This window comes from Carcharodon carcharias, chromosome 8, assembly GCF_017639515.1.
Source record: "Carcharodon carcharias isolate sCarCar2 chromosome 8, sCarCar2.pri, whole genome shotgun sequence".
NCBI classification, from domain to species: Eukaryota; Metazoa; Chordata; class Chondrichthyes; order Lamniformes; family Lamnidae; genus Carcharodon; species Carcharodon carcharias.
The window spans coordinates 45679489-45691621 of NC_054474.1; the positions used below are offsets into that span (position 1 = coordinate 45679489).

A 12133-nucleotide genomic window follows, 5' to 3' on the forward strand; every position below is an offset into this window, starting at 1 on the left:
AGGGATACAGGGACTACCCAAACTCTTTTGCTGGGAAAAGGCCCAACTTTCCCACCAGAGTTCACTAAATGCCAAGGTTTCAGTGAATGGTATTGGCGGGGAGAATATACTTGTACTTTGAAGGAGTCACATGTGATGTGGATAAAGGGGAACAGGTGGATGTACTGTACTTAGATTTCCAGAAGGCATTTGATAAAGTGCCACATCAAAGGTTATTGCGGAAAATAAAAGTTCATGGTGTAGGGGGTAACATGTTGGCATGGATAGAAGATTGGTTAGCTAACAGGAAGCAGAGAGTTGACATAAATGGGTCTTCTTCTGGTTGGTAGGGTGTAGGATGAGTGGTATGTCAGAGGGATCAATGCTGGGGCCTCAACTTTTTACAATTTATATAAATGACTTGGTTGAAGGAATGGTTGCTAAGTTTGCTGACAACACAAAGGTAGGTAGGTAAGTAAACTGTGAAGAGGATGTAAGGAGGCTACAAAGTGACATAGATAGGTTAAGTTAGTGGGCAAAGATCTGGCAAGTGGAGTAAAATTTGGGAAAATGTGAAATCGTTCATTTTGGCAGGAAGAATAAAAAGGAAGCTTATTATCTAAATAGTGAGAGATTGCAGAGCTCTGAGATTCGGAGGGATCTGGGTATCCTAGTGCGTGAATCACAAAACATTAATATGCAAGTACAGCAGGTAGTTGAGAAAGCTAATAGAATGTTATCATTTATTGTAAAGGGAATTGATTACAAAAGTAGGGAGGTTATGCTTCAGTTGTACAGGGCATTGGTGAGACCACATCTGAAGTATTGTGTGCAGTGCTGGTCTCCTTATTTAAAGAGAGATGTAAATGTGTTAGGAGCAGTTCACAGAAGGTTTACTAGATTCATACCAAGAATGGGCAGGTTGTCTTATGAGGGAAGGCTGGACAGGTTAGGCTTGTATCCACTAGAATTTAGAAGAGTAAGAGATGACCTAATTGAAACCATTAAGATCCTGAGGGGTCTTGACAGGGTGGATATGGAGAGGATGTTTCCTGTTGTGGGAGAATCTAGAACTAGGGGGTCACTGTTTAAAAATAAGAGGTCGCTCATTTAAGACTCAGCATGAGGAGAAATGTTTTGGAACTCTCTTCCTGAAAAGGTGGGGGAAGCAGAGTCTTTGAATATTTTTAAGATCGAGCTAGATAAGATTCTTGATTAAGAAGGGGGTGAAAAGTTATCAGGGTAGGCAGGAACATGGGGTTGAGGTTGCTTTCAGATCAGCCATGATCTTATTGAATGGCGGAACAGACTCAAGGGGCCGAGTGACCACCTCCTGCTTCCAATTCATATATTTGTATGTACCTTTGCATTGGGTGCACCTGGAGTGTGACCTAATGCCTGGAATGCTAACAGTGGAGTTGTTCAGTTTGCCTATAGACAGAGCTGACTTACTGCTCAGAAATAACTTGGCCGGAGTGAAAGTAGCTTCTCCTGTAGTTATGGAAAGACCAAGTAAAGTCAAGGAGACAGAACAGTTGCAGGAAAAGGTTCCAGGAATTTTTCCTTCTTGTGTAGTGACCAGAGCAATGGCTAAACAAGTTCCATTGTCAGAGGTAAAATTGGCACTGCAAACAGATATTTGGCTATCTGAAACTTGCTTTGCGGATTTGGACATTCTGAAGGAAATGTTCAGTAAGTCATCTCTGATTGAGGTTCAGGAAGTTGATCCAAGGTTAAGTAAAGTGTCACAATCAGCTCAAACTGAAGGTGAAGCAGAAGGGATTCCGGAATGCTGCTATATTAAACATGGGATTCTGATGAGCAAGTGGAGACCTCATAGACATGCAGACAAAGGGTGGACGGTGGTTCATCAGGTAGTGGTGCTGCCCAAATATCATCAGTAAATATTAAGGATAGCTCATGAGATTCCTATGGCAGGACATGCAGACGAAAGACCTAAGCACATGTAAGTCAACATTTTTACTAGCCAGGTCTTCACAAGGACATGGTGCAATTTTATAAAACATGCCATTTGTGCCAGATGGTGGGAAAACCACAACTTGCAATCAAACCAGCATCTTTAATTCCCATACCAGTTTTAGGAGAACCATTTAGTAGGGTGTTAGTAGACTGTGTGTGACGGTTACCGAAAATGAAAGCGGGACACCAGTATCTCCTTACTATTATGGATATGACAACTCGATTTCTTGAGGCTGCCTCTTTGAGAATGATTACAGCTAAGGTCGTGGTAGAGAAGTTAACCCAATTTTTTTTAACTAGATATGGATTACCAATAGAGATCCAGTTAGATCAAGGTTCCAATTTTATGTCTAATATTTTTGGGTATAAAATAGTTAAAGTCCATGGCATCCCATCCACAGATGGGAGCTTCAGAGAGGTACCATCAAACTCTCAAAACAATGATGAAAGCATATCGTCATGAATATCCCCACAATTAGGACAAAAGACTGGACTTTGTTTTATTTGCCACCAGACATTCACCGAATGAATCTACCGATTTTACGGTGAGGTTTTCCACACCCGCCCACCGCTGCAATCTTCTGGTCCTCCCACATGTCAATGAGCTTCTGGCTGGGGCACAGCCTCACCCGCGATGGGGCCGAAAAATCCCGGCCATAGTCATTTTGAATTCATCTATAGATGAGGTAAGCGGTCCTCTGAAATTAATCAAAGAAAAGTTTTCAAGACAGAGGGACGAATCCTGTGTAGTAGACTATGGGAAGCATTTTTAGCTCATCAGGCAGGTGCGTGCCCGACCTGGCCGAGCGTAAGGTGACATGTGATGATGTTGGGTGAGGGTCCCAACGTCATCACGCACTGGCACGATATTTCAGTTTGTGGGTGCACGCTGGAGTCGGTGGCACACCCTGTGACAATTGAAGGGCCTATTAAGATCATTAAAAAGGTAAATAAAAGAAATTTTTCGCTGCCCATCCAACCTCATGGTTGGCGGGCAGGCAAAAAGGCCAGGCCTTTGCATTTTTTAGGAAATCTCATCCACGGGCAGGATGAGGTTTCCAACAGCAAATAAAAATAAACATTTTTAAATTTCATTTATAACATGTCCCTGCTCATATGACAGTCACATGAGGGATGAGGGGACATGTTTTATAACATTTCAGAGGTCTTTATTTTTTATTTTGAAAAACGTTCATCTCCCGCTCTGTGCCTCATGGAGCTTTTTGCAGCGCACACCCGTGCGCATGCGTGAAGTTCGCACTCGCCCTCCTCACCCACCCCCAACACAGGCAGCACTGAGCACTGCTGCTTGCCTTTCATGCTGGGCAGGCCTTAATTGGCCCACCAACATGAGATCGCGGTCCAGCCCCAATTGTGGGCTGCGGTCGGCTTCCCAACCTCCCCCACCCATCCTCCGCCAGACGAGGGAAAAAATCCTCCCCTATGTGTCCATATTCCAAGAACAGCTCACAGGAGCCTGCAAAGTGGCTCAAGAACATCTTAAAGTTTCTCAAACAAAAGTGAAGGAATGGGCAGATAAAAACTGAGGCCCAAACATTTCAATGAGGGGAAGAAGTATTAGTGTTATTGCCTTTACAGGAAGATCCTCTCAAAGCACAGTTCATTGGTCCACACAAGGTAGTAAAGAGGGTTAATAAAGTAAATTATTTGGTAGACACTCCAGATCGCAGGAAAAACAATTGGCTATGTCACATCAATATGTTAAAACAATAGCATCGTTGGGAGCAGGGTGGGAAGGAGCAGGTATGTCAGCTAGTAAGGAGAGTGGAAGATGAAGGAGACAGTGAGAGGTTGAAGGCAATTTTAACTCATGAACTGGTGCTAGCTGCCCCTAGCTTCACTAAAACCTTCAAGGTGGCAATCGATGCCAACGACTTGGGGGTGGGTGCAGTCTTATGACAAGATGATGAATCAGGCATAAAAATGTCAGTGGGATACTTTTTAAAAAAGTTAAATCAGCATCAAAAATATATTCTGCCATAGAAAAGGAAACCCTAAATTATTACTGGCCTTACAGAAACATTTAAGCCTCAGAATGCCAGAGAGTTTCGATGGAGTTTGTTTCTACAGCCTTCTAACTTGAAGGTTGTCCATGTTGCTGGAAAAGATAACGTAATTGCTGAAACATTATCGAGAACGTAATGTTTGTTAGTATAATATAGAAATCAAAAGATCAGAACCTAGACAGAGATTCTGTATAAGGAGTGAATGAGAATAGACGAGTTCGTGTTTAAAATTTTTATATACATGTCGTTTTTGTTTTCCTATATGCTTTGTAATGAAATGCATTTGAAAATGGCATTTTATTCCTTATGGGTGGAGACATGTGAGGAACCCATTTTTGGAAAATTTGAAGGACAGTGTATTTTGGACATTCTTCCTCCTGAGTTATTTTTAAAAGTTGCAATATTAATTTGGGCTGTAACTATGCCATTTTCCAAGAAATCATAGGTCAAAATAGATGCCCAGCAGGGAACACCTGGAGAGGGAAGAGATACTTTGTATATCTAAGTTAGCAAACTGTTAGGAAATAGAGATAGCTTAAGTAAGTTATATTTGTATTTGTGGATGTTAGGAATGAGTTTTAGCTTCAATGTTTAAGTCTGATTTGTATTTCTGTATTTGTGTATTGAGAAAAGGTCAGATTGAGTTTTAGTTTCACTTTAAAAGGTGCCTGTATTTCTAATGAGAGCTGTACGACTATTGCAACTAAATTCAACAAACAACAGTAGACAAACTGAGCTGTTCCCTAACAACAGTGGTTCAGAGAGGCTGGTCCCTCCCACAGACACACACAGAAGAAACTAGAAACAGCAGTTTGATTTGGAAGGTGTTTAAGTTCAGTTAGTTTTGAAAGTATTTGCCAGGAAATGCTGGAGCAAAGGGGACAGATAGCAAGTCCCAAGCTAAAGAAGAAAATCTCCAAAATCCAGGGGAGAGAAACAGGAGAAAGTCTCAAGAAGACCTTCCAGTCAAAGGAAGGACAGGGACCTGGAAAAGGTCCTGTTCTGTGGACATGAAAATAAAGAAAGGCTCTAAGCTTCAAGCTTAAAGGCAACAGATTTAAAGCAAGAGGACAGAAGGTCCAAAGAGAGGGCTGAATGGCTGTAACCCTTTGCTATGGGCATATGAAGCAGTGATGTACTGTTGACAGCTGAATTGGTGCGAGAAATGTGTGGAAGGAAGGCATCTGAGAGAAAGCGTTGGTTTGAGAAAAAATTCCAAGGCGAATTCTTGGAGGGTGGAGATTAGAACCCTCAAGTGAAAGACAGAGCACAATGAGACCGGTTGGCTCACGGTGTGACGAACATCTGGGGAGAGTTGAGGAGGGATCCATAGCATCTGTCTGGGGTGACATCTGTCACTTGGTTTCAGAGTGCGGTATGCCTGACCATAGGTCGCCTATTGGTTTACAATGGACGGTGTACTTATTGTGAACATTAGAGTATAAGATAACTTTTGTAACTTCGTTATCCTTATAAATCTGTTTATATCTGTAAAGGTATACTTGTGGATGAAGGAGAATTGTAACATAGTCCATCTTTTCTTGTTTAATAAATGTTTTATGCTTTTTTAAAAAGTTCATTAGCTGACTCTGGTGACTCTGTTCAGTCGCCCTATCCACATATCTAAACAAACAAATAAAAGTTAGGATCTATCAAGCTGGGTTCCACCCTGGGATCAGGCTTGTCCAGTGGTAACCTCAACTGGATATCAAAACAAAAGAATTACTGTTGCCAAGGTAAAGACTCTTGCCGATTGGTTGAAAACACCTGAGTGAAGTTTTCTCTGAACATCTTAGTCTTTAAAAACTTTCAGCTAGAAGGGGTGTGTATGTGCGTGCCTTAGGGCACCATCTGGGGGCTAGTGACAAAATTGGGAAAGCTGTCTCACAGACTGGTCAAGCAACAACCTGACATAGATATGATTCAGTGAGGATGAATTACAGAAAATGTCCCAGACACCACCATCACCATCCTTGGGTATGTCCTGTTCCACCGGCTGAACAGACCCAGCAGAGGCGGAAGCACAGTGGTATACAGTCGGAAGGGAGTTGCCCTGGGAGTCCTCAACATCAACAGGGACATGATGAAGTCTCATGGCATAGGGTCAAACATGGGCAAGGAAAGCTCCTGCTGATTACAATTTATCGCCCTCCCTCAGCTGATGAATCATTGCTCCTCCATGTTGAACACCACTTGGAGGAAGCACTGAGGGTGGCAAGGGCACAGAATGTACTCTGGGTGGGGGATATCAATGTCTATCACCAAGAGTGGCTCGGTAGCACCACTACTAACTAAGCCGGCCAAGTCCTAAAGGACACACCTGCTAGATTGGGTCAGTGGCAGATAGTGCAGGAACCAACAAGTGGGAAAGGAATACTTGACCTCATCCTCATCAACCTGCCTGCCGCAGATGCATCTGTCCATTACAGTATCGGTAGGAGTGACCACCGCACAGTCCTTGTCAAGACAAAGTCCTGCCTTCCCATCGAGATTACTCTCCATCATGTTGTGTGGCACTACCACCGTGGCATAGATTTCGAACAGATCTAGGACCTCAAGACTGGGCATCCATGAAGCGCTGTTGGCCATCAGCAGCAGCAGAATTGTATTCGAGCACAATCTGTAACCTCATGGCCTGACATATCCCCCACTCTACCATTAACAGCAAGCCAGGGGATCAAACTTGATTCAAAGAAGGATGTAGGAGGGCATGCCAGGAGCAGCACAGGCATACCTAAAAATGAGGTGTCAACCTGGTGAAGCTATAAAACAGGACTACTTGCATACCAAACAACATAAGCAGCAAGTGATAGACAGAACTAAGCAATCCCACAACCAACGGATCAGTTCTAAGCTCTGCAGTTCAACCACTCCAGTCATGAATGATGGTGGACAATTAAGCAACTCACTGGAGGAGGAGGCTCCACAAATATCCCCATCCTCAATGATGGGGGTGTCCAGCACATCAGTACAAAAGAGAAGGCTGAAGCATTTGCTACAATCTTCAGCTAGAAGTGCCGAGTGGATGACTCCTCTGGTGGTCCCCAGCATCACTGGTGCCAGTATTCAGCCAATTCGATTCACTCCACGTGATATCAAGAATAGTGCAAAGGCTACAGGCCCTGACAATATTCCAGCAATACTACTGAATTCTTGTGCTCCGGGACTTGCCATACCCCTAGCCAAGCTGTTCCAGCACAGCTACAACACTGACATCTACCCAGCTATGTGGAAAATTGCCCAGGTATGTCCTGTACACAAAAAACAGGGCAAATCCAACCCCGTCAATTACCACCCCATCAGCCTACTCTCGATCATCAAAGTAATGGAAGGGGTCATCAATAGTGCTATCAAGCAGAACTTGCTTAGGAATAACCTATTCACTGATGCTTAGTTTGTGTTCCGCCAGGGTGACTCAGTTCCTGAGCTCATTACAGCCTTAGTTCAAACATGGGCAAAAGGGCTGAACTCACGAGGTGAGGTGAGGTGAGAGTGACTGCCCTTCATCAAGGCAGCATTTGACCGAGTGTGGCATCAAGGAGCCCTAGCAAAACAGGAGTCAATGGGAATCGAAGGAAAACTCTCCACTGGTGGAGTCATACCTAGCACAAAGAAAGATGGTTATGGTTGTTGGAGGTCAGTCATCTCAGCTCCAGGACACTACTGCAGGAATTCCTCAGGGTAGTGTCCTCAGCCCAACCATCTTCAGCTACTTCATCAATGACCTTCCTTCGCTCATAAGGTCAGAAGTAGGGATGTTCGCTGATGATTGCGCAATGTTCAGGATTATTCGCGACTCCTCAGATACTGAAGCAGCCCATGTCCAAATGCAGCAAGATCTGGACAATATCCAGGCTTGTGCTGGCAAGTGGCAAGTAATATTCGTGCTACACATGTGCCAGGCAATGACCATCTTCAACAAGAGAGAATCGAATCATCACCCCTTGACGTTCAATGGCATTACCATCATTGAATCCCCCACCATCAACATCCTGGGGGTTACCACTGACCAGCAACTGAACTAGACTAGCCATATAAATACTGTGGCTACAAGAGCAGGTCAGAGGCTAGGAATCGTGCAGCAAGTAACTCACCTCCTGGCTCCCCAAAGCCTATTCACCATCTACAAGGCACAAGTCAGGAGTGTGATGGAATACTCCCCACTTGCTTGGATGAATGCAGCTCCAACAAGACTCAAGAAGCTTGACACCAGCCAGGACAAAGCAGCCCACTTGATTGGCACCACATCCACAAATATTCACTCCCTCCGCCACCGACGTCAAGTAGCAGTTGTGTGTACCATCTACACGATGCACTGCAGGGATTCACCAAGGCTCCTTAGACAGCACCTTCCAAACCCATGACTATTAACTTCTAGGACAAGGGCAGCAGATAGATGAGAATACCACCATCTGGAAGATCCCCTTCAAATCACTCACCATCCTGAGTTGGAAATATATTGCCATTCCTTCACTGTTGCTAGGTCAAAATCCTGGAACTCCCTTCCTAACAGCACTGTGGGTATACCTACACCACATGGACTGCAGCGGTTCAAGAAGGCAGCTCACCATCACCTTCTCAAGGGCAACTAGGGATGGGCGATAAATGCTGGCACAGCTAGTGAAGCCCACATCCTGTGAATGAATTAAAAAAAAAGCCGTGCAGGATAAATACTCTCTCTGCCCCACCTTTGTGTTAAAGCTCGCTCAGAAACGTCGCATCAGGATAACTCATCACAACTTTATAAACTCTCAAAAGAATGGATAAGTAAGAGTCATCAAGGACAGGGTTTCACGAACAAATCCATCTGAAAGAGATTCCAGGCCTATTGTGGCCATTTGTTGAATTCTGTTAGATCGACAGTGTCGAGATCTCTTCGAATTTTACCCTCTTAAAAGGAAACATTCCCATCCTCCAGCTTGTGCAGGAGACTGTTTATTCTGTCCTGTTTTGGGTTTGTGTGTGAACAGTTTGAATATCTGTTTTTTAAAAAGGGGAAAAAAAATCATTTCACTTCTAAAGTACAACTTGTATGTTAACCATTTTATTAACTTGTTTTAAAAAGTAGCTTGTTTTATAATAAATCAATTATTTCTTCGTGTTTACTGAAAGAAGCCTGGTTAGTCTTTTTATGATGGGAGTAACAGATCAAAGGTAAGCAACTGGCCAGTTTTGTGGGTGAATTAAACATTTAAACTATTGTTATGACTTGTGGAGAAGTGGGGCTAGAACTAACTGTGCACTCTTCCCATCTCGGTCCATAAGTATTCTAATTGAACTTGCACAATATGGGAATGAAAGAATGCATTTTAGATGACAAAGGTAAATCAACTTTGAACGTGTCAATGATAAGAGGAGATTGCTTAGTTGTAAAACACCAAAGAACACACTGATGAAATCTGGCTAGATTTTTAATCACTTAAGATAGGAAACAAATTAAGCCATGTAGGGTCACTCTGCTACACCACATTATATTGCAGTGAATAATTTATGCAGAGGGATAGTTTGGGGTTTCCTTTCCTGACCATTAGACAGAAAGTTCTTGTGGCATGTGAAAAAATAAAGCATTTGTTGAAGCTTGTTTATTATTTTGGTAGGCAGCATCCCCAAGGGCAGAATTTTTCCCTCATCGGGTGGGCAGACGCCCAACCCGAGCGACAGCAAAATAGTGTACAATGACGTCAGGCGAGCATCCCAATGTCATCGAGCAATCTCTTGATATTTCGCTTGGCAGGTGCACGCGAGAGGTGGCAGCACGCCCACCGACAATTAAGTGGCCTGTTAAGACCTTTAATCAATTAATTAAATCAAATTTTTTGCTGCCTGTCCAACCATTCGGTTGGTGGGCAGGTGAATAGGCCTTTGCATTTTGTGCAAAACCTCATCCACGGGCAGGATGTGGTTTCGACCAGTGATTTTTAAAAAAACTTTTAAAACTCATTTGTAACTTGTCCCTGGTGATGTGATAGAGTCACATGAGGGGCCATGTTTTCCTTATTTTTCCATTCTTTACTTTTAATGTTAAAAATCTATGGCTCTGAGGCAGCTCTGTGCCTTCGGGGAGCTTTCAGTGCATGCTTCCCTGCACATGCGCAGACTTTAGCGCTCATGCTCCTCCCGCCCCCACCCAGCAGCGCTGAGGCTGTGAGCATGCCTTTCACGCTGGCTGGCTGTTAATTGGCGAGCTAGTGTGAAACCGTGGGCGGCGGTTGGTTTCACAGCCGCTCTCGGGCCTGACTGCTGCGCCTGCCCAATGAGGTAAAAATCCTACCCCAAATAACAAAGATTTAAAAAGAACAATTTCCTCTTTTTACTTTCATTTATTTTGATGGCCTCTTATTCTTTTGAACTGTGTGCACAAGTGTGCAAAGAATTAATAAACATTACACCAACTATACGCAAAAATTCATTGCAGCAATTTTCTCTAACTTTTTTGTGGGCGGGGTAAATTTACCCCTTTACTTACATTCTGAATGCTGATCTGAAGCTGGGTTTTAAAGTGTCCAAAGTCTTTTGCCAATTCATACCCATGATGATAAAATGTGAAGAGTCCTTGTAAGAATGCAAGCAACTGTAAAACAACACCAAGTAAGGCAGGGTCATAAACCATGAACTTTTGCCTTCATCAAATGTCATGCTCCAGCAAGTTAATGTCACATTTAACTATGTGCCCTCAATTCAATAGCACATTACAGCACAAAAAACATAATTGAAAATGTTTCTATTTAAAATTGCATGCAATCAGAGAGACTGAACAGAGCACCAAATGCTCAAAAGCTGGATAGACAGTATCTGCACACTATGGATCTCAAAATCAATAAGATTTGATAACAGAGTAGAAAACCTCTCCCTCCCAGAAACATGATAGGGTCCCCCTTGTCCTCACTTATCACCCCACTAGCTTCCACATTCAAAGGATCATCCTCCGCCATTTCCGCCAACTCCAGTATGATGCCACCACCAAACACATCTTCCTTTCACCCCTCTGGCTGCATTCCGCAGGGATCGTTCCCTCCGGGACACTCTGGTCCACTCCTCCATCACCCCCTACACCTCAACCCCCTCCCACGGCACCTTCCCATGCAACCACAGAAGGTGCAACACCTGCCCCTTTACTTCCCCTCTCCTCACCGTCCAAGAGCCCGAACACTCCTTTCAAGTGAAGCAGCATTTCACTTGCACTTCCCTCAATTTAGTCTATTGCATTCGTTGCTCCCAATGAGGTTTCCTCTGCCTTGGAGAGACCAAACGCAGACTGGGTGACCGCTTTGCGGAACACCTTCGGTCTATCCGCAAGCATGACCCAGACCTCCCTGTTGCTTGCCATTTCAACACTCCACCCTGCTCTCATACCCACATGTCCGTCCTTCGCCTGCTGCAATGTTCCAGTGAAGCTCAACGCAAACTGGAGGAACAGCACCTCATCTTCCGAATGGGCACTTTACAGCCTTCCGGACTGAATATTGAGTTCAACAATTTTAGATCATGAACTCACTCCTCCATCCCCACCCCCTTTCCGATCCCCCTTTTTTCCAATAATTTATATAGATTTTTCTTTTCCCACCTATTTCTATTATTTTAAAATGTTTTTCCATCCATTGTTTTATCTCTACCTTTCAGCCTATTTCGATCCCTTCCCCCCACCCCACCCACACTAGGGCTATCTGTACCTTGCTCGTTCTGCTTTCTACCCTTAATGTCACCTATTAGCACATTCCTTAGATAATATCACCACCTTCAACACGTTTTTGTCCTTTTGTCTAAGAGATCTTTTGGCTATCTCCACCTATCACTGGCCCTCTATCCAGCTCTAAAACAAAAACAGAATTACCTGGAAAAACTCAGCAGGTCTGGCAGCATCAGAACAGTTCTGTTGAAGGGTCATGAGGACTCGAAACGTCAACTCTTTTCTTCTCCACCGATGCTGCCAGACCTGCTGAGTTTTTCCAGGTAATTCTGTTTTTGTTTTGGATTTCCAGCATCCACAGTTTTTTGTTTTTATCTCTATCCAGCTCTACTTGTCCCACCCCCCTCAACCAGCTTATAGTTCACCTCTTTTCTATTTTTACTTAGTTCTGTTGAAGGGTCATATGGACTCGAAACGTTAACTGTGTTCCTCTCCGCAGATGCTGTCAGACCTGCTGAGT

The 12133-nt window shown here is 43.8% G+C and overlaps 1 protein-coding gene across 5 annotated transcripts in view; it reads right to left on the reverse strand.

The window, feature by feature from the left end:
* Positions 1–12133, reverse strand: part of LOC121281050 (rho GTPase-activating protein 26-like) — a 256436-nt gene that overhangs the window by 143238 nt on the left and 101065 nt on the right. For all 5 annotated transcript variants that reach the window (XM_041193653.1, XM_041193651.1, XM_041193652.1 and 2 more), the window contains exon 7: positions 10453–10557. In XM_041193653.1, the coding sequence (XP_041049587.1) occupies positions 10453–10557 (105 nt within the window). The remainder of the gene's footprint in view (positions 1–10452; positions 10558–12133) is intronic.